The 22,371-nt window shown below is 40.8% G+C and overlaps 1 protein-coding gene across 4 annotated transcripts in view; it reads left to right on the top strand.

Annotated features, from left to right (window-relative positions):
* The first annotated feature begins 789 nt into the window (after positions 1-789).
* svilb (supervillin b) overlaps positions 790-22,371 on the top strand; it is a 58,604-nt gene continuing 37,022 nt past the window's right edge. Inside the window, exons 1-12 of one of the 4 annotated variants that reach the window (XM_037530952.1) lie at positions 790-980; positions 3,709-3,772; positions 7,271-7,356; positions 7,445-7,502; positions 7,626-7,789; positions 8,534-9,293; positions 15,766-18,009; positions 19,366-19,536; positions 19,745-19,782; positions 19,906-19,970; positions 20,092-20,228; positions 20,976-21,068. In XM_037530952.1, the coding sequence (XP_037386849.1) occupies positions 923-980; positions 3,709-3,772; positions 7,271-7,356; positions 7,445-7,502; positions 7,626-7,789; positions 8,534-9,293; positions 15,766-18,009; positions 19,366-19,536; positions 19,745-19,782; positions 19,906-19,970; positions 20,092-20,228; positions 20,976-21,068 (3,938 nt within the window). In that variant the 5' untranslated portion in view covers positions 790-922. Of the gene's footprint in view, positions 981-3,708; positions 3,773-7,270; positions 7,357-7,444; positions 7,503-7,625; positions 7,790-8,533; positions 9,294-12,491; positions 12,602-15,765; positions 18,010-19,365; positions 19,537-19,744; positions 19,783-19,905; positions 19,971-20,091; positions 20,229-20,975; positions 21,069-22,371 lie in introns of those variants that run through there. The other 3 variants (XM_017707453.2, XM_017707454.2, XM_037530953.1) reach the window with 3 other exon arrangements.

Here is a 22,371-nt window from a genome sequence, read left to right as displayed (position 1 = left end):
CAGGAATGTAGTTTTGGGAGCGCCAGAGTGGCACAGCTGTCTAAGCATTGGCCTCATCATTGCAAGTTTGATCATTGGCTATGCCATCAGATGGACATCCCTCTCCCCCAACACCCTGCACGATTGCTAGTCAACATGGGTATCTGTTATCTGACGTAACAGAACTGGAAGTTGGCGTTCTCCTTCAAACATGTTCAAGTCCACAACCATGTTATGTTGGCTCAGAAAGATGGCTGAGTTTCCTGTGGAAGCTTGTCCAAGCCTTCACCCTTACAGCATTGGAAGTGATTGGGGGAGACGAAGATAGTAGGTTTGACTAACAAAGAGGCTGTTTGTGTCTGAATGCCTCTTTAACATTGAGTGTCATGATTTGTGTTTGTGACTAAGCACATGAGATTATCAGTAGGTTTGTTTAGACAGCGACGATATACAAGTGAAAGTCTTCCATTTTCTGCATAAAGAATAATTTGATGACCATCAGGGCAATATGCATGCACACACCCACACACACACACACACACACCATCGCCTGCACTGTGTAATTGACACCTTTGAACTTTGTGCGTGTTGCTGCCGTAAGTCTGGGAATCCACCGTGCTCCTACAATCCACTTTTATCATCCAGGCTAATTTCTGCCTGTAATCAGATTACTGCCTGCGAGCTGCCTTAGCACCTCTCTCACTCGCTCTCGCTCTCACCCCCCTCCTCTGTATGCGTGATTGGTCTAACCCTGGACGGCTCTGCGTGGGACTGCATTTCCATTGCGTTGAGTTCAGTGTTCATAGCAGTGTGTGTGTGTGTGTGTGTGTCTCTCTCTCTCTCTCTCTCTCGCGCTTGGTTTCTGTCTCCTTTTGTCTGAACCCCTTTTTAAGAGCTGGACACTTCATCTTTCATTTTTATATACTTTTCTTTTCACTGAAACATGTTGAAGAACCAGTGGATTACTAACTATCTCAGCCATGTCACACAGTGTGGCCAAGGTAAGAGCTAGTCCCCTTCATCCAGCAGCTGTTACCAGGCAGCCAGATTGATTGACAGCTTGGTTGTGGGATTGCTGTGGTGCCAGAGTTGGGATGTTTACCCAGGGGTGATGGAGTGATTGATTGGCCCGTTGCTGGACTGTGACGGCACACTAGTATTAAGGCTAGCTAACATTTGTTTTCAGCAGTTCAGTGTGCATGTTTGGTCACTTTTTAGGCTACTGCTGATACAACGTATAACTCAGTTGGGTTTACTTCCACCTGCAGTTTCTAGACATTGCTGAACTTGAGTGAGAGACAGCACCAGAAATGAGGACTAGACAAAATATGTATGCATCTGCTTAAAATGGACAATGTGCATCATCTTGAGTAAAAAGAATTGGAGCATGTAGTCAGACAGGAAATGATCAATAATGACATCGATCAGGATGTGTTCAGACATTTGAATGCATGTTTGCTTGTGTTCTGTAGTTATTCTCAATTTTTCTTGCCACATTTGAACTTGGAGCACTCCCAGTGTTTCCAGCCTTCCCAACAACTGCTGTAGTTATTTTCACACCTTAACCAGTGTATGTTGTCACCATGTAAATGACATCAGAGATCATGAGAAGCGATGGCTGTTGTAAGTTATCCTCTCGCCAACACAGTCCAATGTGCTCCTACGTTGCTCATGAAGTGTCTCGCTCTGACTCTCCACTTTCTCCTCAGAGAAGCTTCAGAAGGAGGGTGGCACTTTAGAGAGATCTATTTTTCACCTTGTCTGTCCCTCCCTGTATTTTTAGAAAATCCCTCGTTCCTCCCCTTGTCGGGCCGTGGGTTTGTGGCAGTCAGCATCCTTAAGCTTCTCGCTGGCACTTGCACAGAACACCTCTCATCTGCACTGCATCAGCTTGTTCAGCTGGGGTCTTATCCATTTGCGCTCTTCACCTCTGTAGTTGTTCACTGGAGTATAAATGTTATCTGTGTAGGGTGAATGTGTGGTAGCACACAATGTGAATTGTTTTATCTGTTTTGTTGAGAGAGAGTATTGAGAGCGAAGAAGCAAGATGGCTAATCGGTTATTTTGGTCAGTCAGGGCTTGTATAGAAGTAGTTGCATATAAAGAACAAAGATAATTAGATCATATATCACAGATATTTATGCCTATCTGTCATTAAAATTTTGAGACTTGTGACAGGCATAGTGTTTTATGAATTTGGTCACGCTTTATTTTTATGGTCTCTTATTAGCTACAGATATTGTTTGTTTTGATACTTTATATCGATGGTTTGGGTTTTGAGGTTAATTTTGAGAGTACAATTTAAGACACTGGGCATGTTTAGTTGAAGTAAACAAGTAAAATGTGATGTTTCATAAAGCTGTTGGATGTCACGATGACCGAGAAGCAATAAATTAAAATAGGTTGCCTCGGTGGCACAAGTGCAGAAGTGTGCTTTTTTTTTTTTTTTTTCTTCTTCTTTTTTTTATGAATTTTTTTGGTCATTTAAGTAGGGATCTAACTAACGTCTTTCATTAAGAAAATAGCAAAATACAAAATTGCATAAGCATTCATTATTCTGCAAAATAAGAAAAGTACTAATGGCTATTTACAGTAGATCTGCAAGCAGAGAAACTGAAAGGCTGAGAAACTTGGCATAACCTCCGTATTTTATAAAGAACACAAAAACGAATATGTATTTTATAAAGGCACACAAGAATTAGTTTGTTTATTTGTTTGTTTTATTTATTTGTTTGTTTAGTGACTGTCTCACACACCTTAAAATACTAATTGTGAGAACAGTTATGTTTGATGCATTTTTACAGGCTTGTAGTTCTGGATAGTGTTTGAGCTGTGCGTGTGTGTTTTTTGTAATTGGCCTTTTAGCCTCATGGTTAAGTTACTTGTCTCCCATGTCGGAGAGCAGAATTCATTTCCAGCAGAGTAGCAATCATTGGGGTTATAATGGTTTGTGCCAGCAATGATATAGCATTTGTGGAGCTACGTGAATGAGTAATTTGATCTCATCTGACATCACTGCTCCAGTGATATGTTTACTGCAGAAACTCCTGTCGTAATAATGATAAAAGTACGATCATGCACCTGTAATCAGTGATCAACAATACATCCAGAGATTAGATCAGGTCAGTAGTGGAATATCAGGGGCTGTGATCACTTATAAATACTGCATTTCAGTTGTCATTAACAACATGGCAAGTTGTGTAGTGACCAGTGCTACCCAGGCTGCTGTTTGGAGGTTTAAGTTGTAAGGAGGCTCACTGTCCAATAAAAAGTTTAAGACAGTAACTCGAGATGTTTTCTATTCTGGGAAAGCTCTTTATTACTGTTAGAAATTGTTGGAATGCAGCTCTCAGCTGGAATGTTGTTAGAATTCTCTTTTGTTTTTGCACATTTAGTTTGACCACTCTTTCCTGTCCACGCTATGTTTTTTATGAAGTTTAGTTTATTTCAGGAGGAGAAATCACTTCATTTTTATAACCCCCAGAGAAATTATTCTACAATGCGGTTATGAAAACATATCATATTTTAATCATTTGATTAAAGTATGGCAGCCTATATTTTCTACATTGTCTTACATCGTCTTTATAAGGCATCTTCTGAGGGGAAATATTTCTAAGACTTTGCAGGCAACCTTATAAAGGCATTGAATGCTCCTCTGGAGTGTGAAGAATGAGGATTGCCCATCCAAATATCATCTTTGAATATTGTTTGGTCTGTCTCTCTTCGCAGGGCGGGGAGGTGAGCCGCCTGTTAAATTCTGCAACCCTGTGCTGCTACAGACAGGAGCTCTGAGGTGTGTTTCTTTTATTCCGCTTAAGTTTTACTCAATTTTCAGTCCCATCATGTCTCTCTGTCTCTCTGTCTCTCTGTCTCTCTGTCTCTCTGTCTCTCTGTCTCTCTCCCTGAGATCCGTTTATGCTGATATAAAGGAGAAGTTGGATATGTAAAGTAGACATGACACCTGTAGTCAGTGTCAGCACTAGGCTGTGGCCTTCATGGCTGTGGCCTTCATGTTGACAGTCTTTAAACGTTTCACCTCGGTGTGAACGTCAGCATGTAACACTGTCAGTGGCCAAATTTTTCTGAAGTGCCTGAAATTTAGCAGCGGCCTCTAAAGGCCAGTGGTCAATGACTGGATTATCACTTGCTTAGTAATGTCTTACTGTTGATACCTTGTACATTTCACATTTGAGAATCAGTAGCATGGCTGTATCTGCCCTCAACATCTCATTGGGCTTTAAACTCCACAGAATGGCTTTAAACATGAGTGTTGTGGTCTATACTCCATTCTTTTGGGATGTTTTGGATTCTTTTTCCCAAACCCAGCAAGCCACATGACCGTTAATTTAGTGCCGTTTGAGTTCCATTTGTGCCGCATACACTGCAAGTAGTCCTTAGCTACACAATTGGTAGTGTTGGGAATGGTAGATTACTTCTCTCCCCCATTGCTGGCCCATTTTTCAAAATGGCCATTATTTATAAGATATTAATTTTTCAGTAAATGTTTTTAAGGAGATTAGAAACAAGATAAGCTAGTTGCATTATGAAGGTGGAAAATACGTGGAAAAACAGGAGCTTCCGAACCTGGGGTTCAAAAAGAAGATGCAGAGAAAATGGGAATAACAACCACCTACAAGATCTGGTAGACCACCAAACATGTCCCCATCAGATAAACAACACTTGAAGCTTTCATCTTCGAGAGAGAGAGAAGAAAATTAAGCTGCTTCAGATCTGTCTGTCCATCCATCTACTATGAGAAGACATCGCAACACTATGGGTCTGAAAGGATGTGTGCACTTTTATTTTAAAAAAAGGTTCAAGGGTGGTTTAGCAAAGGAAATTGTTCATTTGTCCTTATGTCAAGCTTGTACCAATAGAAGAAGCCCTTTTCAAAAATGTTTTTTATATAAAACCATAAACACACTCTCCATTAATCTGAAGAACCCTTTCATTATGCAGAGAACCATTTAAGCATGAAAAGGTTCCATATAAAACTCAGGGTTTTAAATGGAGCTATTCCTTTTACTAAGGAACCCTTGACTGTCCACCCCAGACTCCAGACCTCAGTATCTGAATGTGTCTGGGGTTTCTTGGATCATGAAAAGCAGAAAATGCAGCCAACTTCTAAGTCTGAACTTTTAGAGGTGTGGAAAAATACCCTTGAAGACTTCTTTGAAAAACTGAAAGTCTCCTGAGAAGACCGGAATCTGTAATACAGGCTGAAAAGGCATTTTGATATTTTAAGTTGTTGAAATTTACTAAAGTTACACACGTTTTCTGCCTTTTTCCTGATTCTGAAAAATGAATGACTTGTACTTAATGACCATTTAAATAAATGAAGGGTGAAGGGTGGTCTCTCACCTAAGTGACAGTTAGTCTACTTTCACAAGAAGTTTATGTAGGGTGCATGGATTTGTAAAGATGTATGTTATAAGATGAACTCAATAAAAGTGTGATTCCTTTGGTAAATGCTCTGGGGTCCAAAGCAATGTCATGTCTTTTGTCTGTTGGTTGTCACAAGCTTCCTAAATGTAAATGTATTAAAAATGTGAGTATCATTTTCATTTAGATCTCTTAGACATAGCAAGGGTGGCAAGAACTGCAGTGGAGGCTTCTATATATTCCATGTATCCATCCATGTTTTTAACATTAGTTAAAAATAGTTCGTTTTTTTTTTTTTTTTAAACCAATGTTAACATGTAAAATTTATCTCATTTTTCATTTACCTACATTGCAGAAAATAGTATCTTGTCACATACATTACATATACATTTATGTCTATAAATAAGCTAGATAATCTTAACATAAATGCACAAGCATCTCAAAATGGGAAATATTGACAAGATTTAAGTTAATTTCACTTGCCAAATATGATTTTTGCAGTGTATAACATTCTTTGTAGTGACATTTTAACCTGGAAACTTGATGTTATGTCATAAGCTTGGATGATGAACCATATCATTATTCAAATTCAGTTATGAAGAGCCACATGAGAGCAATACAGAGCTTTACCCTATACATTTTTTTTCTAATTGTAATATAATTACAACTACCAACTGACCTAGCTTCTACTATATTAACATTGCTTAATTTACAATAAGTATATTCTGCACAAACAGCATGTAACATGGTGAAAATCCAGAACAACCAAAATATCGTCATAGTGGAACATGGCACCCTTCCTCTGGACAATCTCAGTTTAACACTCTGTGAGGGAGAAGATCTCATGTAACAGTTTCTTTAATTTATATGTTCTCCAGCTTTTTTTTGTCAGATTTAAGAGCTACATTAGTCTTTCCAAATGTTGTGTTCACATTTTGTGTGTAGTTAATTAGTTGATGTTCTGTCTGTATTGCCTATAGTTAGGTGGGATATTTTCGGTTGCATTGTATTGCAACGTACAATCATTCTAATCTATGTATAAAGGCAATAACGACAAAGCAATGAACATATTGTACGGTTTTCATAAATTCGTGGGTAAAGACTACAGCTCTGCACGGAACAAACTGGAAACATGACCTGGCTAATGTCAGTGTGATTTATGAATTTGTCTCAAATGTGTACCCACTGATTAGAGCCTGCTCCTTAAAAGATGATTTGCGAGAAGTTGCCTTAGGTTTCATTAGCAACCAAGTTGAGGAGCAATTGGAGTGCCCTGTTTAGACTGAACAAGCATGGTGCCGTGGTAAGGGGGAACTCGAGTGATGTTGTATAAATAGCTTGGCTAATAATCTATTCCTGTGTTAGACCAAGAGTACATTGAGAGTCCTCCACACCCTCCGCTAATTCATCTTAAAATGTCACACTGGAGCACGGGGCCAACACAGGACTCTAAATTTAAACATCCTCCTTCTATTACTCTTAAACTAGCCTTAGGCAATACTTATGACCTGGAAATCGAGGGTGCTCTTGATCACTGTCTACTTAAGATTGCAGTATCAATGTATTGTAATGTAGCAAATGGTTGTTCCACAAATTTCATATTCAGCTTTTAGAATTCAACAAATAATGCAAAAGCCAGAGATCATAGTGTTTAATCCTTTTAACAGAAACTACACAAGCTTGAACAACTTCATATAATATGCAGTTGAACAGTGTTTAGTGTGCCCACTCTTTACCTTTATTACAGCTTCCGTTCCTTTCAGGAAACTTGCTTTCAGTTTTTCAAAGAAATCTACAGGGGTTTATTTCCACACCTCAGTTCAGTATTAGAAGTTGGCTGTATTTTCTGCATCTCATGATCCAGGTGATCCCAAACATGTTTAAAGATTATTCATTCTCCACTTTGCAGCTTTCCTAAAGACTTTGAAGACAAGAACACACTGGTTAGGAGTGTCACAGATATCGATGCCAACCTTCTTGCTGTGCTGCCCAAAGGTGAGCAGTGCTAAGCATTCTGCTCATCTTTAATCAAAGACCTTTAGAGGGAAGTTGAAGTTCCTCACTAAGCTCTTTTTTTTCATAGTTTCAGAGCTAAGGAAACATTTTGAAACGGCAATCAAAACTGAGCCAAAAATGAATAGGTGAGTAATCCTTAAGGTCTCTCTTGCTGTATGTGTAAAGAATAAACTACTGCAACTTTTGAAATGTGCTGACTGACACTTCCAGCTTTGAAAGACCTAAAATAAGACCCTGTTCTCTTACAGGAAAGAGAGGATTGCACGAAGGCTGGAGGGTATAGAGACTGATGTTCCATCAGCACTGGTTTCAGGCATGCAACATGCACCTGGACTGGTGACCAATCGATTGCTCGAGGAGGACACCCCACGCTATACACGTGCTTCAGACTCTAGTGAACCAGGCATTGTGGGTAAGATGTGGTTTCATGTTAAGAGAAAATATCTGCACTGATGCCCATTTACGAGTGCAGTGCCATAGTACAATTGTAGGAAAAAGAGTAGTCAGTGTCACAGGTGCAGTTTGTAAGCTGCTATTTGCAAGAGAGCTCATAACTCATTGGGATATTACTTAAATAATGTTTGTGTTGGTCAGGCTTTACTGAATGCTACCAAAAATGAACATGGCTCAATTTGTTTAAAAAAAAAAAAAGTTCCTGCATGTCTTAAAATAGGTTTATAAATTTGAAAACCTTATCATGAAATGGCTTTAAAAACCCTTTATTATTAGCGGTATTAAATGTAGGCATATGTAATTACTATTGACTAAAATGCCAATCCAGTTTTATTTTGGTTGTTCTTGCACTGTTTACTCTAGTCATAGAGGTGCCATTAACTGACATTATCCACAACCTGACACACCAGAAAGCTGCCCTGACCTAGCTATCTCACCCAATGAGAACAAACATATTTTTAAATAATATAATTTTATAATTTATTGAATTGTATTTTTAAGATATTTTAGTTGCATTCTTAAATTTATTTTAATGTTATACAATATTTCGTTTTTTACCTATATTATTAAGTATTTGTATTCCCATGTCTTTTGGCCTTTATCTTGCGTCAAACATTGTCTTGGGAGGCCGAAATGCAAAAGTTTTGGGGTCACTTAATTGTCCTGCCCAAATGTTTATTTTGCTGTCCATGTTTTGCCACAGTGAGGCGCTACAGTCGTGATGAGCTGGAGGCTGCAGGGAGGCAGTCTAGACCGCGTCCGCGGCCCGATCACCAGCCTCCTGTCCATCCTGACCCAGAGCCCAATCCTGGAGGACCCGACCAGTCAAGCCTCAGCTCCAAAGCCGAACGGATCGCGCGCTACAAAGCCGAACGGCGGAGGCAGTTATCGGAACGTTATGGGATCCTTCTTGACCAGGAGGCAGATTCGGATTACACACCACGATACACACGAGCACGGAGGGAGTCTGACCTGTCAGAAAAACAGGCGCTGTCTGACAGGGGGCGGGGTGAGAAACAGGAGGTGTGGCGAGAGGAGGAGGGCCACGAACGAAGTACCAACAGGTCAAAATACAGCAGTTCTGGGATGGGACGGGTTTCTATGCCAACTGATTCCACCCCTGCCCCTGATACTACACCTTCTAGGTCCAAGGAGCAACTGACCACTCTCCAAGCCCAAGAGAAAGACCGCCGGAGCTTGGATTCAGAGCGAGAGAGAGAGAGGGCAATGAACCTGGAGAACTACAGACGAACGCCAGGCAGGGGCCCTAAACCAAGCCCACAGGAAGCTTCGGTCACTGTAGAGATGACGCCTGCCCAGCCGGCCAGGGGTGTTGCTGTGGTGGCAGTGGCCAGCTCCCCACAGACAGCACGACGTGCCTCACTGCCTTCCACGCGGTACGGAATCTCGCCCGGAGACCTGTTTATCGAGCAACAGGCACAGAATATTCTTAGCCGCCAGGGGTGAGTCTGCTCTGTTTTTCTCCTAACCGTTCTGAATTCTGTACATCCAGCTTTATAGCGCTCTTTGTGTTATGATAAAGTTGTAGAAGGTAAATGCTCAAAGTGGGCAAGCAAGCACTAAAACCAGAAGGTAACAAGAATAACATGTTTGTGAATGATTTGGCCTTTATTAACTCAAGTGCAAAACACAGGTTTTACCAAATAAAACAGCGCTCTAATCATCTTGACCACATTTACTCTCACCAACATGTCAACAAATGTTTCAAGAGCCTATATATGCTCAGTGAATAAATGCTCCGCAAATGGAGACTACTGTATATTTACCACTGTTGACAACCATGTTAAAACAGCCACTGTCTGTATTACCTTAAATTCCCCACATAGAGCACGGCTAAGCATAGAAAGTAGTTACTAGTAAAATTTAAGGTTGACTTTGTGAGTTTGTAAGTGTCGCGTTCCACGGTGCTCAGAGCAGAGTAGCAGATCTCGCAGCAGAACCTGCTAACGTTTCAGAGTCTTATGTCTTCTCTCGCAGATCTCGCAGCAGAACCTGCTAACGTTTCAGAGTCTTATGTCTAACCTCTTCGCCTCTGTCTCTTCACACCTTTTAGCTTGAACCCAAAACAATAGCTTGCCAATAGCTGGATTTCTCCCACACATTGAGCTAACAGAGCTATTATTATGGCTGTTACAATTATGGTAGACGAATTCTATTTAAAGTGGTTCAGTTTTGCTGCCTGCGATGAGGCCTGTTATCCATTAGAGGTAATTCTACAGATTTTATTCCATAAAATTTCTGCATAATTAACCTCACTGTACCAGCAAAATGTTCTTCTCTCTACTGACCATTCTGCATGCAGAATGGAAATCAACTTGGATGTTTTAATTCAACATAATGACGAAGTATTTTTCCACAGTCACTGTCGGATTAACAAAGACACTGTTGAATCTGTGTTAAATGTTCTGTTCTATGTTGAGTTCACATTTCCATTGAGAATACTGTATCTTCCATCAATGTTATTGTAGAACAAGAGTATCTCAGTTTTACTAAAGGACCTCCAAAACAGGTGGCGATTTGCATTTTATGGCTGTTGTGGGGAAAAAAAAATCTGTCAAATCCAGCTATTCAGAGTGGTTCAAAATGAAGTGTTCAGTCCTAGAGAACCTTGCTGAGTCTGAGTTGTTCACAGCTGTGATGAGATCCAGGCATCCAAAGTGTTCAATACCTCTGAAAGCTACCTCACAGGTACTATGACATGAAATGGTTGAGTATGCTGACTGATGCCTGAGGCATTGTTTTATGATGGTTTTGAAAAGGTGTTGGTCTTAAACAGATTTTTAAAACATTCATGGGGGAGAGGTCCATGGAAGGGATTTTAGGCAAAGTATTTCTCAATATTTTTTTTTTCAGGTTTAATTCTGAAAAAGACCAGACAAATGTGCGAAACTAGTGAGTAGAGTAATGCAGCGGAAGGAGTAGAGCTGCAATCAGTGCATCAGCAAGACTTCCACTTTACCTCACTGTGACAAGCTTTTATTTATTTATTTACTTTCCCCCCAGATGTTGCTATGCAACATACCGTAGCAACAAAATCCATGCACATGATACTTCCCCATGCTGTGCATGTAGTACATATGGTATTACAACTTGAAACATGCTGTGTTGCGTTGAATATGCTATATTACTGTATTTATTTCCTGAAAAAATGAAGGTTGAGGTGAATTGTAAATACCCTCTTTAATGTGTTTAATCTGCTTTTTTAATCTTTTCAAAATTAAAATAGTGGTTACACAGTACTGCGTACCTCAAAGGGCCTCAGTGTTGACCTAGAATGTCAGTAGTTCAGGGTCTCTACTGTCCTTCCCTACCAAATAGAAGTCAGCCAATTCTGATCCCTTAACTGATGCAGCAAATGGCACAACTGGGACTTGAGCTCGAGTGTCAGACCAGTGCTAGCGGAAAAGAATTAGCAGTTAGCATATTCCTCCAAGCGTGTTAAGCTGTCCAGTGACTTTGCATTAGCAACAGTTCAAAAAGATAAGTTGGCGCTTCATGTGTCAAGAGGTAGCTTGTGATGGCCTTCATCTATTTGATGGCATCGTGTGATTTGGGGAGATCAAGCTAGTGGGCAGAATTAGACATGGCTAAATTGAGGAGAAAACTGGGCAAATATTACCCCGTAAAAGTTGTGCCTAGTGGGGCTGCAGTGGGAGATGGTGAGCAGGACGTAACAGAGGAGGATGTGGAAACTTGAGGAATTTTGGAGCCAGTTCTCTAAATGATATGCTTATTAATTGAAATTTGCCAAATGGGAGAAAAAAAGTCATATACTGGGGAAGAATGGAAGATTATATTGAGAAAGTACACCCAGAGATCAGTATTAGCTGTTTAGTTGCTAGTAAGACTATTAGTTCATTACTAATTGGAGCAAGTCAAAGATATTTTGAAATGCAAAAGACCAAGCAATAAATTATCAAAAAAGCAAGTCTTGTGAGCTCTTAACTTTTGTAATAGTAATGAATGATTGTCTTGTGTGATGCTGTGTTCTTTTAATGGAGAGCTGCTTGCTGTTTTGGTTTTGTATTGTGGTATTGTTCAGCCAGTTTAAAACATTGTGAGATTAGTTGAAAAAAGTAGTTATAACATTATTTGCCAGACATAAGAGGCGGTCTATAAGGACTTTGGAATGCCTTCTTCAGTCCCCTTAGTACTGGCCATTTTCTTTGAACTAAGTTGCTTACCATGTTAGCAGAAAGTCACAGGATTTGGAAAGTGTATTTATTATACTTTATTTGAGAGGGTTGTAGGCATTGTTAATATTTTAAATAGTCTTTATGGTGTTCAAAGTTGGTGTGCATGCAATACAGATGCAGAGGGAGAGGTCTGTGTGTTGAAAATAGCCAGCTCATTGGTTTGCACGTTGTGTATAATAATTTGACGAGTATAAGTCATTAACCAAGAGCTCTATGGTTCATCTTGGTGTATTAAAATTGAAATTGGTCTGTTAAAATTGGTCGTGTATAAAATATAACATCCAGCAACACATGTAAGCAATGTGAGGAAGAGCTAACTTAAATATGCTATGACAGCAGTGACGCATCCTACCATCATGCATCAAATTACTTTCTTTGCGTTCTAGTCTTAAACATTGGTATGATAATGGTACAGTGCTCCAGTTACGTTTACATTTCTAAGCTACACTGTTTTGGCTGATGTTCTTTAGCTTGGGGTCTCGCTCTCAAAGTGAGTGGTCTCTCCTGAAAGACTTGGATGGTGACACAAACTCTGTTATCAGCTGGCCTTCCAGGTACCTGAGTGCTGGGTGTGCGCCCCCATGGACCTGCTAACTTTGACTTGCTAACTTCATCTGTCCCCATTGTACTCCTACACACACACACACACACACACACACACACACACACACATATATATATATATATATATATATATATATATATATATATATATATATATATAAAATAGTGTACATTCAAAGAGATGTACAAACATGCACATCATATAGTCCTCCTTCCTAACATAGCCTCCTTACTTACTGCAATTTTGTTTGAGTCTTACATCCTGACTGACAAACATGCTATACCAGGAAGTAGAACTGTTGTTCTGCATCAACCCACCCCCTGCCAATTGATTTTCTAGTTGTCCATTCAAAACTATTGCAATGGGTCCAGTTTCACTGAAGACATAGCTGAAAATATGAAGATATGTTGTACTGAGGATATTAAAGGCATCACTGTCTAGTTCTTCTTCACACTAATATTTCAGAAAAGACTTGTTTAACATTATGTGGTCAGTCCAGCATACAGATGTCAAAAATCTAACTTTTGGAATGAAGGGTCTCGGGTGTTCACTGTTCATGCTCTTTTGCAAAAGAATATAGGCTTTTATTCAGTTGCTTACCACAATGCAGCTGTATATTGGACCCAATTTTATTCCTACACTCCAGCACTTTAGATTTTAAATGAAACGGCGATACTGAGGTGGAAGTGCAGAATGCCTTCCTCCATTACAGGGGACCCTAAGTATTTGGGGGGGGGAAACTGAACATTTTCAAAACATTTTTGTTATTTAGCAATTGCAAATCCTTTTAATGTCATCACATGCCACTAACAGACATTACTTGGTGTGTCTTGATCCAAGGTAAAGTGGCATCCACTGAGTTTTTAAGCATTCAGCTCAATCTAAACAGTTAAATAGTTAAGATTTCTATATGCTTCTGGATTTGTCCTGCAGTTACTTCAGTAAACACAAGTTATTTTCGCTTGCAGGCATGTGTCCATGCTCAAGTGTTTTATAGATAATGTAGTTTGCTTCGGTTTATGAGTAGTTAATTTTGTCTTTCATGCTTATGTTGAGGGATCACTTTGGTACAGGACTCATCAGCCGATTTAAAAACGTTTTTTTTTTTAATGTAGTTAATCAAATGTTATTTACTTATTTATTTTTTAAGTAAAGTGAAACCTGGATTTTCTTTTGCTTGTTCTTACCATTATCTTTTGTTAGCTTTTATGTTTGATAAAGCATCTGAGGTCACACTAGTGTGCTCTTCTTTTTATGGTAGTCTTTGACACAGTCTACTAAGTAGCTCCAAAAGTAGATATTCCTAAATACCTTACTCAATACAGATCAGGCAGGCTTTGACACACCCGCACAAGTCTTTGATACTATAAATGGCCAACCCAGTACAGGTGTAAATACTCTGCTCAAAAAAAAGGGAACACTTAAACAACACCATATAACTCCAAGTAAATCAAACTTCTGTGAAATCAAACTGTCCACTTAGGAAGCAACACTGACAATCAACTTCACATGCTGTTGTGCAAATGGAACAGACAACAGGTGGAAATAATTGGCAATTAGCAAGACACACTCAATAAAGGAGTGGTTCTGCAGGTGGGGACCACAGACCACTTCTCAGTACCTATGCTTTCTGGCTGATGTTTTGGTCACTTTTGAATGTTGGTGGTGCTTTCACACTCGTGGTAGCATGAGACGGACTCTACAACCCACACAAGTGGCTCAGGTAGTGCAGCTCATCCAGGATGGCACATCAGTGTGAGCTGTGGCGAGAAGGTTTGCTGTGTCTGTCAGCGTGGTGTCCAGAGGCTGAAGGCGCTACCAGGAGACAGGCCAGTACACCAGGAGACGTGGAGGAGGCCATAGGAGGGCAACAACCCAGCAGCAGGACTGCTACCTCCGCCTTTGTGCAAGGAGGAACAGGAGGAGCACTGCCAGAGCCCTGCAAAATGACCTCCAGCAGGCCACAAATGTGCATGTCTGCACAAACGGTTAGAAACCATGAGGATGTTATGAGGGCCCGACATCCACAGATGGGGGTTGTGCTCACAGCCCAACACCATGCAGGACGCTTGGCATTTGCCAGAGAACACCAGGATTGCCAAATTCGCCACTGACGCCCTGTGCTCTTCACAGATGAAAGCAGGTTCACACTGAGCACATTTGACAGAGTCTGGAGACGCTGTGGAGAGCGATCTGCTGCCTGCAACATCCTTCAGCATGACTGGTTTGGCAGTGGGTCAGCAATAGTGTGGGGTGGCATTTCTTTGGAAGGACGCACAGCCCTCCATGTGCTCACCAGAGGTAGCCTGACTGCCATTAGTTACTGAGATGAGATCCTCAGACCCCTTGTGAGACCATATGCTGGTGTGGTTGGCCCTGGGTTCTTCCTAATGCAGGACAATGACCTCATGTGGCTGGAGTGTGTCAGTAGTTCCTGCAAGATGAAGGTATTGAAGCTATGGACTGGCCCGCCCGTTCCCCAGACCTGAATCTGATTGAGCACATCTGGGACATCATGTCTTGCTCCATCCACCAACGCCACGTTGCACCACAGACTGTCCAGGAGTTGGCAGATGCTTTAGTCCAGGTCTGGGAGGAGATCCCTCAGGAGACCGTCCGCCACCTCATCAGGAGCATGCCCAGGAGTTGTAGGGTGGTCATACAGGCACGTGGAGGCCACACAATACTGAGCCTCATTTTGACATGTTTTAAGGACATTACATCAAAGTTGGATCAGCCTGTCGTGTGTTTTTCCACTTTAATTTTGTGTGTGACTCCAAATCCAGGCCTCCATTGGTTAATAAATTTGATTTCCATTGGTTTTTGTGTGATTTTGTTGTCAGCACATTCAACTTTGTACAGAACAAAGTATTCAATGAGAATATTTCATTCATTCAGATCTAGGGTGTTATTTGAGTGTTCCCTTTATTTTTTTGAGCAGTGTATATCAAAATAAAGGGCTGAAATTTTTGCTCTAACATCATGATTTGTTTCAAATCTTATACGTTGGTGCACAGTTATCGAAAAAGTTGCCCAGTTCTTAGCAGACTGCACTGTATACTGTACATGGTTAACTGTCCATATGGATTTATGGCTTTACATACTTTGATGTATAGATGTATGCTAATATTTCTCTTTTATCCCCTCACAAAGAATACGAGTAAGAGAAAGACGTGCAAGGGAGGACAGCTTAGGACGAGCATCTGATTCAGGATCAGATGCGTCCTCGGGCAGACGTCACCCAACAGTTACTACTCCGTATTTGGCCCCTCACTCTGAGCCAACAAACCAGTTGCGTACACGGAGTGCAGAACCCCCAGTCCAACAGCAGAATCTTAATGCTGAACCATTACGTCAGCTTCGAGCACAAAGTACTGAACGCCCACAATACCATCACACTCAGACTACAGAATCAGCTGGCTATAAACTCACACCTGAAGCAGAACCTCATGGGGTACATCCTAATACAGTGGGTCACCAGACTGATTACAGGCAAGCTCAGCAACTTTCATCTAGGTGCATAGACATCAAACAATCTTCTCAAATATATGCACCTCTTCAGCAGTCTTATTCTGGATACTTTCAGCAACCATTGCCAGGCGCTGGCCCACAATCTGAACCAAGATATGGAGACTCCCATCAATCAATTCATGTTGGCAGTGTCACTGACCAACATGCACATCTACCACCAAAATGTGAGCATATCTTGCATGCGTATGGACAGACAAAACAGCTTGTATCTGGGTACACTCATGGTCAGCCATCACCTTATGGTCCCATAGGAGGACTGCCTCCTACCTATGATCAAGCTCCCCACTCTGGTCCGGCCCACCTGCCAAGTCATCCTTCTGCTCCTTTGAATGAGGATACTGTTCACTCTTCACCTGGACCTCCTAAAATGCTTGAATCTCATGGCACTTCAGACCTCCAAGGTCATCCATATATGACTCGGTTGGTACCCGGTAGGGAAGGTGTAGAAAGCAGTCGAAGAGCTAGTGCAGATCATATTCAGGCTGTCCACAGAGAGGGTCGAACAGCTTCTAGAGCTGATCCACACTCTGAAGACCTGCTGAAGAGCAGAAAAGCTGTGCTGCCTTCTGAAATCCGCCGCAGGGAAAAGAGTGTAGATGATACCATGCAGAGATGCGCCGAAGAAGCTTTAGAGAGTCGGAGAAGTAGGAGGATCAGCCAGTTAGAAGAGGCTAAAGGAAGAGGTGGAGGGCGGATTAGGCAGGGTGCAGATGACGGTGCCGGGAGGGACCGAAGAAGGGTCAGCAATTTGGAGGCAAGGGAAGGGCTTGATGAAAGGAGAGTAAGACATTTAGGAGATGAAGGTAGAGGAGAAAAGAGGCTCAGTCAGTTGCAGGACAGAGTAGGTAAAGATGAGGGAAGAATAAGCCAGTCACAAGAAACAGAAGGACCAGAAAGCAGGAAAAGCATGATTGGGCAAAATTTTGAGCGTGGTCACAGGTGGATGGACCAGTTAGATAAGAGACAGGAGAGGGAAGTTGGTAACATAAACATGTTGGATGAAGTTCAGCAATGTACCAAAGGACGATTTGATGGGAAGGCAGGCCGATTAGAAGGGAAACGTCTTTGGGGTGATAATATTGGGCAAAGAGAAGATGCAAAGATGGAAGTTGAAAACACGAATGTACTGCAGGGCCAAGATGACAAAAGCATGAATCGGTTAGTGGTACAACATGGACCGTTTGGGCAGAGAATGACACAAGTCAGTGATGAGGATCAGAAAGAAGAAAGGAATGTGAAAGAGTTGGATAAAATGGAAAGTGATGGTCAAAAGGTTATACAAAAAGAAATGTCTGAGGGATATGGTAGACGAAGGAGGATAAGCCAGTCAGAGAATGACGAGGGGCAAGTCAGACGCAGAAGAATAAGTCAGTTGGAAGAAGATTGGAAAGGACGTAGGGTACATAGAATCAGCCAGTCGGATAAGTGGGATGGCAGAGATCAAACTTGTCAGTCAAGTGGACAAGGGGAGGAAGGTGATGGAGACAGCCATCTGGAAGAAGCCATGGACCCCACACCCCCACAGCAGCAAGCCAATGAGCCTTCAAATCAAAGGGTGACAGAAATGGGTGGGTACTTACAAAGAGGCTCTTCCCTCCCTCAAGCGCGACATAGGGGGATCAGGGATGGTGGCGACCTCAAGCCAAAAATCCGGACTCGTTCCATGTCGGACATTGGAGTGACTCAGAGGTCTGCAGTATTCCGCACCCTTGAGCGTGCTGCAAGTCGAGAATCTTTGCCGATAGGAATCCATGCCAGAGAGACAGGAACCACTAATGGTGAAGTGGGCACCTTGGATACAAGAGTTTCTGTGGCAAAGCTTAGACATTCCTATCTGGAGAATGCCTCTGGACGCCGGCCTGAACTGTACGCCGACATGTTTGTAAAAAGACTGAGTAGAAGTATTCTGCTAGCATGGAGAATGCACATCATGATGATGATGATTTGAATGCTTTGGTATTAACATTGCCTGAGGCAGTAACTTAAGGTGCCCTAGTTTTCTTGGGATTTAAAAGATGTGCATAAATATTTTGACACTTTGAAATGGATTCAGTTGACCTTTGACTCTAGCTTCTGTTTGTTTCATGTACCATGATGCAGTAGATTTAAAAAAAAAAAAAAAAAATTGAGGCATCTCCATTAGTGCACCTTTTTTATATTTTTTATATTCAGGATTAACTTAAATCTTGCTTTGCTTCTCCTAGGGTCAATATTACAGAAACATTCTTAATTACTAGTGGCAGTGACACTTCCCCAGAGTGGTGGGAAGCCCTATCCATGGTGGCTGGGAGCAGTTTTGGAATTAGGTGCCTTGCTCAAGGGCACTTCAGTCACATACTGTTGGCTCAGGGGATCGAACTGGCAACCTTGCGGTCACAAAGCTGGTTCCCTAACCTTCAGCCAATGACTGACCAATGTGTTATCTGCTTAACTTTAGTTTATCTCTTTTTGTACATATTAATCTTTAAAAGCATTTAGCCCTGATCCTGCTATCCTATTCTTATCTTCAGAGAGGAAGAGTATTACAAAAGCATCCTAGTCTGCTAGTTTCCTAAAGTGTAATTTCAGTGTAATTTCAATAGTGTAACTCCAATGGTGTCTTAATGTAGAGAATTCTTAAATTAAGATGTTTTACTTGTGAAATGTGAATTTTTCTAAAATTCTAAGCTTGAGTTGATCTTAACTTGGGACTAAAGAGGATGTTTCTGTATATGGCCCATGGTCTCTTACTTGCTTTCCGCCTTGATTCTTTGTGTTGTATGAGATATTAATGTTATGGGATTTGATATATATAATATAAATGTATACACTTGCTTGCCTAAAAATCCCTAATATGTGATCACTAACAATCAGTGAGCAGAATTACTAAGAAATCTTTTTTTTTTTTTTTTTTTTTTTTTTTTTTTTTGTGCCAGAATATGGTCTCTTTTGTTGAATGTTTGTATGATTGTGTAGTAGTCAGTTTGACATTTGGTCTTGAAAAACTGCATGTTTTTGAAATGAAAAAATAAAATCTAACTGTGGGTTTGTTGAATACATTGCATGGATTTGTGCTTCTTCTGTTGCTTGCTGTGTAATTTTAATGAATTTTTGAGGAAACATTTGTCCCTCTTAAGTACTGAATAGTTGTTTATAATGGAATCATTCATTTTTCTTGTCCTTAATAATTTTTTGTCTCTTGTTTCCACTTTTTATCTATCAATTTTACCATCTTTGGCAAAGGGAGTCTAAGGTAGACCCAACTCTTATGGAGGCTGATCTAGCAGGGAGTGTTGACCGAGAGAGAGGACCACGCCGGCCTAGACGGTACATCACCCCTAGTGATGACCGGAAGGCTTCTGAAAGGTTTAGGACTCAGCCAATCACATCAGCTGAAAGACTAGAGTCAGATAGGTATGCTGATAAATGGAAGACTTTCTTAAGACCTTCTTGGGTTCATTTTCTTTCAGTATTTTCCTACAGGTGTTTTCTGCAATGTAGTAAAGTAGTCGTGACAGTGCAACTGAAATTGCTGCAAGACACGACATTAGTCTTTCTCTTTTTCTGTCAGTGATGGTACAGTTATTACATGTTTCATTTCACTTTGGTTGCTCCCTTTTAGATCTCGACTTAGTCCTGCAGAACTACAGAAGGCAGAAGGTAAGTCTCTGTAGCTTTTTGTTGGTCTACTTGCCACTGCTCAAGCCTGCTCTATAAGTGCCGCAGACTAAATAAATAACAGGATCAATGAATATATCTGAACATTACTGTGTTTCTTGATAGCGGATGAAGAGAAGTTGGATGAGCGAGCAAAGATGAGTGTAGCAGCCAAGAGGTCACTCTTCAGGGTATTGGAACTCTGATTCTTTAGTCTGTACACATGCTTAGGAAAGTGTATAAATCTGCATATGTTTGTGAGACTAAAGTAATGCTATCCTTGTGCCATATTCCTTTTTTTATGTCCTTCAGGAGCTTGAGAAAACTGCAGAAGGTAGTGTTCCCAAACCTCGGTCACGTAATGCAGCAGTGGAGCGGAGACTTAGACGGACACAGGACCGCTCACGGACCCAACCAGTCACCACAGAAGAAGTGGTCATCGCTGCAACGTAGGTCACTTTGTCAGTTCAGAATCAGGGCCTCTATTTTGCCAACTACGTTACATATACAAGGAATTAGTCATGCACACATGTATAGCACATAACATATTAAACAGACCAGACAGCACACAGACTTATTAGCAAGTAACTTCTGAAAAGGCTCAAAGTAGGGATGCAAGTGTTGGTCTTTCAGATTCCTGTCTGAAGGTCTTTTGGCAGATCAGCTCTCTTTGAAAGAGTCTGGGCCTTTAAGTTAGTTTTAACATGTAGCATTAGGGTCTTGGGTTCTAGGCCTCTGTGTAAAGCAAACAGACAGTAGTTTTAGAATTATTTCTTTGTAGACAAACCGAGAGACAAATCTAGAAGTAGACAACTCTAGGAGGCTTACAGTTAATTCTGAGTCATTCATTTAAATTATTAATTTAAAATTGTCTTTTGCCCTGTGTATTTGTGAAGATATAAATGTGAGGTTTACAGCAGCTAAATGGCTAGAACAGTAAAGCAAAAAATAGGCAGCATTACTATTTTTTTTGTGAAATTATGTTTGTACTACATGCATCACCCCTTGGATTCTGGCAGAAATAGATGACGGTGGATAGTAATAGAGGATACTTGTTAGTATGCTGGTAAAGCAATTTTTGTTGCGTTTCTGTGCTTGTTGCGTCTAGTACGTCTGTATTGTTTTGACTCCTCTGCTGTGACCTCAGTTTTATTACTGTAGCTTCTCATATGTAACTGCCTTGTGCTTTTCTAAAGTTCTCCTGGTTCCTCACCCCAAATCACCACTCAAACTACAACCCCCAGAATTCCCAGTCCCACAGTAGTCAGCACAACAATGACTAGCTTCAGGTATCTGTATGTGCGTGTGCATGAGATTTAAAGCTTCAAGTGAGCTTTCTGGACAGCAGGTCTTGTGGTGTTCTTGAATTTGTCCTGTGTGTAATGCCTGAATGTACATCAGGCAGTGCTTGATACGTTCTTTGCAGCATGGCTTTATCCAACTGGTGTAAACCGCTGGTCATTGACTTGCTCAGCTGGCTAGCTTTCCCTGAGATCCCTGAGATCTCCATGACATGGAAATGGTAATTTTTGTTGTTTCAGAAGTCAGGTTTGTGTGCCACAGCACACTCTGCTGGTTGAATGCTGCATTGTCTCAGGTTGCCTATTTTTACTCTGCCACAGTCACAGAAAGACTGTAGATTTTACTGCATTGTTTAAGTATATCCCTTACAGTCTCTGAGTGAACATGTGGGGTCAAATGTGTTTGTAGATGGGGCTTGTCCACTTGGTTGCTTGGAGAAAACACATTTTGCATGAAAAGGAGCAGCCACTTAGAGAGGAATACGAGTCTGTATTTGTACTGGTTACATAGAATGATAAATTATTAAATGTATTGATAATATATAAAATAAGTGAAAATGGAAGTGCTGGGTGCTCTGAAAGTTTGTGTAATTGAACTTATTCATCAAGGTTGCATAGAATCGAGTGCAGATTAGATTATGTGGAATGACTACACTCTACTGCTAGTCTGTCTCATGGAACTTGTTCCGCATTGAAATGAGTGGATATATATGAGCACAATCAATAAAGCAGCTTCAGTGTGTGAAAACAAGCACCTGTGCACCATTTACCCATTAATACATTATTTGGAAATGGTGCATCCCAATGACTCCTCTGTGCTTGCTTCATAAGGAGCACACCCTAACGCATATAGATTTTACCATCTTGGGCTAAAAAAAGGAAATGGTTTCTCAAGAACCAGTGGTTGTCCTCATAGGTAGAGTTTGGGGTTAAACGGGGAGTGCACTGATCACCCTACTGGCCAGAGCTTTGACAGCTGTCTAGTGTTAATTTTACAGCAATTGAAAATAATAAAATATAAAGCTAATATTTTTAGGTCTTTAATTTGGAACGTTTATATCTTATGTTTTATTTGAAGCCATCTCTTGCAGTATATCACAGTGCATGTAAAAAGTATTCCTTTTTATTTTGGTTAGTATTCATATTGATGACAATTTGATGATTTAACTGCAAATCAAGCATTTTTCAGGGTGTTAAAATTACAAGCACTCTGACATGAGCTTAATCTCACATACACCAGCTATGAAACTGATGTAAGAAAAAAGCTGTGGGCAAGTTTTATTCATTTGCC

The sequence above is a fragment of the Pygocentrus nattereri genome, chromosome 19 (assembly GCF_015220715.1).
Source record: "Pygocentrus nattereri isolate fPygNat1 chromosome 19, fPygNat1.pri, whole genome shotgun sequence".
Lineage (NCBI taxonomy): Eukaryota > Metazoa > Chordata > Actinopteri > Characiformes > Serrasalmidae > Pygocentrus > Pygocentrus nattereri.
The sequence above is the reverse complement of the archived record's forward strand: the minus strand, read 5'-3'. Positions and strand labels throughout refer to the sequence as shown.